At 39.6% G+C, this 6,858-nt stretch overlaps 1 protein-coding gene across 2 annotated transcripts; it reads right to left on the reverse strand.

The window, feature by feature from the left end:
• Nucleotides 1-1,517: 1,517 nt before the first annotated feature.
• On the reverse strand, nucleotides 1,518-6,620 carry LOC113138073 (high-affinity choline transporter 1-like). Of its 2 annotated transcripts, XM_026320203.1 has the most exons (8): nucleotides 6,437-6,620; nucleotides 5,996-6,109; nucleotides 5,555-5,710; nucleotides 5,274-5,422; nucleotides 4,824-4,967; nucleotides 4,143-4,296; nucleotides 2,474-2,691; nucleotides 1,518-2,372 (listed from the first exon to the last, which is right to left on the reverse strand). In XM_026320203.1, the coding sequence occupies exons 1-8, from the start codon at nucleotides 6,618-6,620 to the stop codon at nucleotides 1,695-1,697; spliced, it is 1,797 nt and encodes a 598-aa protein (XP_026175988.1). In that variant the 3' UTR covers nucleotides 1,518-1,694. The 2 variants fall into 2 exon arrangements, with proteins under 2 accessions (XP_026175988.1, XP_026175990.1); XM_026320205.1 differs by lacking the exons at nucleotides 5,274-5,422; nucleotides 5,555-5,710; nucleotides 5,996-6,109; nucleotides 6,437-6,620 and having other exon boundaries at nucleotides 4,819-4,860.
• Between the last annotated feature and the right edge of the window lie 238 nt (nucleotides 6,621-6,858).

Here is a 6,858-nt window from a genome sequence, read left to right on the forward strand (position 1 = left end):
GGACAAGAAAGAGGTTGGACTAGATGCAAAGTCTATGGGCATCTTTTTTAAAAGACCTTTAAGAGTCCACCAGCCATAAATATTGGTCATATTTGCTAAAAATCATAAAGCCCATGTTTCACCTTCACAACCAATAAAAAACATCAGATCAGCAAAAAAAAAACAAAACACTACGGATACTAAAATCTAATACAGTAAAAATTTTGAAAAGTAAATCTGCAATATTTTTAAAGTATATTTTTAACAAATCAGTGAAGACAAAATGTGAAATACCAATTTTATCTTATTTTACAAAAGTCGATCTTAAATATTTTCCTTAAATGTTTTATTGCTTCATCTTTTTTGACATCAAAAATAAATAAACATTTAGACAGCATCTTTTGCATCTTCTATGAGTAATCTTAACCAGCATTATTTATCTATATATTTTTCCCTCGAGTATATAAACATACACATCACAGAGAAAATAATCTGCACACTTAACAAATAAAGATCTGTAAATCAAAACCGTCTGCACTTATTGTTTGACTTTTGCAAATCACAAACATAAACATACACAAACAGCACTATTTCATATAATGTAGAGGATACATTCAAGTCTTTGTTTGCTGCAGTCTGACCAGTCTAGGCAGAATCAAGGGAATTAAAGGACCTCTTCTCATGAGCAGTCCAGTCATTAAGGCAGTCCAATACAGGATCATTTTAAACACTAATTTACACTGATTCTTATGATTCAAACTGCTTTGACACTAAAGAGAGCATTACCTAATGTCAACTATTAACACGATTACTTGTATAGTACTCTACTCAGCATGATACATGGATTGTTTCTTTCTTGATTCATACTCATAATGAGAGACATGATTGCTTGTCAAATCTATATCAAACATAATTATTTTAGGTGTTGGTTCATGTATATAAATATATGTATATATATATATATATATATATATATATACACTATATTATCACTTCATGGCACTGAAGGAATTTAATTTGGTCATTTATAAATCAATCTAAATAATTTCAGTTTCATATATGAGACTTATGTTACACATGAATGGCTTAGTGTATAAAATCTTGTGTCTTCCATCATTTTAACTCAATTAGATTTTAATAATATAACACCATTGTACAGTTGTTAAAGTGTGTGAAAGTGTTACTGTTTTAATCTAATTGGTACAGAGAAAATACCCTCCTTCTAAAGTATGGTTGTGCTGTCAATGACTTCTTTTATTTTATGTAATTATCTTATTAAATATTTTACCACCGTCCTGTGTAGAAACTGTATAGAGCATCTCTTACCTCCACTTGTCTGCAGTTTGACAATGGTCTGCTTTTTAATCAGTGAAAAAAAAAACTTGATCAAATTAAGTCTGTAAATCCAGTTCAGAAAAGGATGACTATACAGTACATATATATAGGTACTATATAAGTGTATGTGCGTAGTTATATTTGACAGAGACAATTTCATGTCCAGACAGTCAGCAAGCTGCTACACTATATATCTATATCCATATATGTGGCTCTTATCCAAACACCACAAGTGCAATGTGGTACTTTGTAAATGCAAAGGATGTTGATCTTGATGTCTCTTAGTGGTTACTTGTTCTTTTTGGAATATCTGATCAACCAGTTGTCCTGCAGTTCAGTCATGTGTTAAGTTTCTAATATATATTTACATCCTGAATTCATCATTCTTCATCATGGTGGGATGAGTCAGGGCTAGACTCTTCCTCCTCCTCCTCCTCTACTGTGTCTGTAGGCAGTGTGTCACGGCGTGCAAAGGCGGCTGCCAAGGTCACACTCAGCCGCGGTTTGACGGACACCATCTCTGATAACCCAATGTTGTTGCCACGAGTTACAAGCGTTGTCTTGTCCATAATCTCTCCACTGTGCTTGGACACCACTGCATCAAGGAAATCATATTTGTGTGAAATCTTGCCGCTCTCAAACAGGTACTTGGCCAGGTAGGAGAAAACAACATTTCCCAGGAAGGAGGCGAGCATAGAGACCGTCTTGAAGGGAAACTTCTGAATTATAACTTCCTCCATTTCTCCAGTCATGTGATCCATTCGTTTCTCAGTGGTCCAGCCAGGGTAATAAATGAAAGGAGGCAACTGCAGGTAGGGCTCACCTCCACCTATACGCAGCACCATGCCAAAAAGATATGCAGCCACTGAGCCGTATGTGTTGGTACCTTTGACAAATAGCACACTGAGCAGCTGGGGGAAGATGATGACATAAACCAGGTCCGAGCTCAGGTACCATAGGCCGTAAACTGTCCCAGTCACCAATGCCATCACTGTTGCAAGGCCCCCGAATACAAAAATAGTAATACGCATCACCCATACAATCTCACGGTCAGAGGCCTGAGGAGACAAAGCAGAGTGTATAAAGGATTGTGAAAAATGTAGAACAGTTAGAAACAAAGAAAACACACAAAAAAACTGTTAGATCACAGTATACTTACTGACTGTCTAAACGCAAGCTGGTAGATGTTCCTTGCAAACATGGAGCTTGCTGAAAGGATGGACGAGTCTGCAGATGACATGACAGCTGCAGACACTGCACCCAAGCCGAAAAAAGAGACGAAAGGTGGGCAAAGGTGTTGGAGCACGATGGGTAGGATCATGTCTGCTTCGTCCTTCTCTCTAGGAGGAATGGCACCATACGTTGTCTGGTTCCAGTCTGTGCAAGGGAAATAAAACATTTCTTTCAAACAAAACCAGAGGGAATGGTCATGTTGACTGAGAGATGCCCTTCTCTGTAGCCATGTTGAAAATTTATGTGAAAGAGCATATGTAACAGTAATATAAACTATGCAAATGATCTAGATGGTGGCCAGACCCATATGGGCCTTTCTACTAACAAGGGTGCTCCTCAGAAAATGCTATAGAACTGGAAAACTTGATGCTGCGATCTGGTCTGAAAACATCAGGGTCACTCCCCAGTCCTCTTCCTGAATCAGATCCAGCAGAGGCAGGATCATAGACATCTGGGGACTGCCCTGCGCCCGCAGAGAAAAACACTGTGCCCTGTGTTATCCGTCCAAATCAGGACCTGACAGCCGCTCAAAAACAGAGGAAAATGCTGAAACACTTTCCACACCGTGAGCAGCTCGAGCCTGTTAATATGTGCTGCTCATTGGGCTGACCCTGAGACATAGACCTCAGCTAGATAGGTAGCCCGGTGTTACCTACTCACTAGGTTACTGCTAACACATCCTTGGGAGGAAGGGGGTGGGGTGGTATCATTCAGGAAGATGCAGCCAGTTCCACACTCGATGCCAAACCTGGCACCACTACCGTTGTGCAAAACCATCTTACAGGAATGAATAGTCTTCAGACAGAATACTTACTCTTAGTGCAATAGCTTAAGAAAAGAAGGGAAGATACGGCCTGAACTGCCATTTATATATGGGTAGGGTGGATGTGATGAGGTCTCTTCAGATGGAGTGGGGCCCAGGCCTAGGTGGCCATAGACAATTTTCTCTTCAGTGCTTAGCATGAGGAATGGGATAAGACCCATTAACCATAGCCCAGAGGGCTGCACACCAATGACACAGAACATACTGTAAATAAGCACATGGCCTCCAGAGAAACCCAGCATTTCCAAATTTTTCAGAAATGACTGATGATTAAACATTCCATTAAATACACTGCATACTGAATGAGTATTTAACCCAATGTATAAGTGAAACCCTTTAATTACAATAGAAAAGCTGCAAGGGGCATGAATATCTGTTCAAAAATGAAACACATTAGGGCACATTATTATTAGGGAACATTATTTGTTCCTCTTAGCTTTTGTTTTCTTTATTAACCTCATATTTCAGTTCAGGAAAAGACATGACAGGATTTGTGTATTCACATGTTCACAGACGAACCTGATGCATAAAAATCTGGATATCAAACCTCTAATTTGGTCCCTTGCCTCCTTCTAATGTAATATTTACACAGGCAGCAGCAGGGTGTTATTAAACGGTCTGCTGTTTCATTATGAATGAAGTGAACCAGCTGCTATTTACCAGGCGCTCTCAGATCTAAGGGCAACATGGACCCATCCAGGTTCTTCCCTCTCAAACAAATACATACATACACATTGGCTGTGCATATGCAAGCTACTGTGAGCGCTCTAACCTGTGGAGGCCCCAATGGCCCCGATGAGAACAGAGGGCACAGCCATGATGAGGCACCCGAAAGCAGCCAGAAAGGAGAGGACCTGGGCGTAGGTAGCTGAGGAGGCAGAGAGCACTCTCTGGAAATACACCTGCCAGGGTATTCCTCCAAGCATCTGTAGCAAAATTACACACTAGTAAATAACATAGTCACGCTAAGACAATTTTATTTCCCTAGACCAAAATCAATAGTTTTACTCAAAGAGTTGATAAAGTAGACCGCCGAAAAAATTTCAAAACAAATTTCAATTCGGTTTTACAGAAATTGCAGCGCACAAACAGAATGTACGAAACTCCTTGCAGTAAGGTTCAGCTACAGTAAATGTTGAGTAGAGGAGGTTTGTCCGATCATTATTTATTTATTTATGGCTGCAATAAACAATGGTTATCTAGAGCTTCTAATGAGAGTAATGAATGTACTAGCAAAGTTTTGTATTTTCACTTCATAAATGACTTAGCTGCTCAGCAAAATTATCAATCATATTCTGACCATCAACTACAAGAGTAATTAGTACTCTCAGTCTGATAGCACTTTGGATCAGGAATAAAATCCAACCGTTTTCCAGTTTGCAAAAACAGGAAAAATGGTCTCAGTGTATTAAGGTTGAATAAGGTGAGAGATGAAGAACTTTGGTTACTTCACCAAGAGGCAGAAGTTGTCGATCCAGACCCAAGTGTCGCTCTTGTGGACGCTGCCTATCCAGGGCGCCTGGTACACCTTTTTCACTGCTGTAACAGTGATGTCTGACACTGCAGGGTTGGTCAAAGCAAAGGGGACGCTGATCCACTGCAGACAACCAGAATCAAGTATAGCATACCGTTACAAACAAAAACCCTCAAAAGTAACCTCATCTGTCGCTCATGTTATTAAGATAAAATAAAATCAAACTTTACTGATAGCAGGAGAACATTTATCACTACAGCAGTACTAGCAGGACACCAAATCTTCTGAAATCTTAGCAGTCTCCTGTCATAAGTGATTTGGCATAATATAAATTCAGATTGAAAGTTGTCAGTATGGCAGGAAATTCTACTCAAAAGCAAGAACTAATTACACAAGTTGCTATCACCTGCAGCTCAGTATGAAACCTACCAGGCCAACAAAGATACAGAAAAGCTGTACGACATCAGTGTAAGCCACAGAGTACAGTCCTCCAACCAGGGTGTAAAAGATTGCAATAAGCGCTGAGATAACCACTGACATCTTAATGTTAATGTCCACGATGACACTCAGAGTAGCACCTAGGATCATGAGCAAACAGATGAAAGGACATTATGGCCACTGCAAATCATGCAGACAAAAACTTAAATACATTTTGATTTTATTTCCCACCAGAGTCATTTATTTTGCTGTAGATAGAAACATGAACTTACCAAGTGCAGATAAGATGGCTGCAGACCAGAATATCTCACCCATGAGTGCAGGTATGAAGAGGAGGCCACCCATGCGCTTCCCGTACAGTTGTTGGAAAGGGTCCAACATCGTGACGTAACCCCTTGAACGCATGGGTTTAGCGAAAAAAAGACCACCTGGCATAAAAAGTGGCCACTGAGAACTGAGGCACCAACCAGACAGAGCCCCTGGTTGAGAGAGCGTCCCTAAAGCCCATCAGGGGCCTTTTCTAGTCCTCTTGTGTAGTGTACACATCATATATACAATATATGCATTTATGGTTTTACTTTTCTTTGTTGTAATGTAAATGAGTAAAAAGTTGTCTGATGACTTTGCAAAACCTAAATTTCTTATCATGTGCCTGCTTATAAGTTATTTTAAATCTGTATTTTACATTATTTTAAACATAAGTTACTACTTACCCACAACAAGACTGAGAGCATATCCAAAGGGTGCTTGAGCCCAAGCCAAGCCAGAATCTGGCAGAGACACATATTCAGCCGTGCCATTGATATATCCTCCTCCAACCCAGGTTGCTGGAAATCACAAACATATATAAGTAAATAAATATTAAACTAGTGTGTACATTTAAAAAAAATCTAAATTAGTGATTTATGCAAAATGAATATAAAGAATTTATTTAAACTATTACATTGAAATGCGTATCACCTCTGAGGGATTTATGGGATGAGGCAATTTCTGGCAATGTAAACCAATTATAAGTCCAAATCGGTGGAGTGATGCTCTTACAAAATAAAGACACTTATATATAGTAGAAGAAAAGGTTAAACTCTCTTGAAAAAAGACTAAAGTGCTATTTTGAAGCAGTCTTAACAACTGCAACCCAAGTGTTACAACTTCACCTGTCATTGTGAATCCACCGACAAATAATCCGATGTCTCTCCCACCGACCATGATAGTTTCGCTGCGGTCGGTGCCCTCCGCCTCCCCGGAGTGCTTGTTCTTCCATGCTGCCCAGATGCCCACGAACAGGATCAACACATAGAAAAACGCGATAGCCACAAGCCCCTCTACATGGATGGTCATTGTCGCACCGGTCTACCGCTAGGAACGGGCAGTCATGGAGACCTGCTTAACGCACGAAAAGGACGCAATAGGATAGTAAGCAGTTTCAGTATAAGCAGTCCTTTCATATTTAGTTTACTACATCTGGACAGGAACATTTGATTTGTTTATGGGTTTATTTGGATTAGAGGTTCAACCAACCAAACACAAATTACTTTTCGAAGTAGAAAATTATAATAAGAATGTCCAAAATCATTAG

This window comes from Mastacembelus armatus, chromosome 3 (genome assembly GCF_900324485.2).
Source record: "Mastacembelus armatus chromosome 3, fMasArm1.2, whole genome shotgun sequence".
In the NCBI taxonomy this organism is placed as follows: domain Eukaryota; kingdom Metazoa; phylum Chordata; class Actinopteri; order Synbranchiformes; family Mastacembelidae; genus Mastacembelus; species Mastacembelus armatus.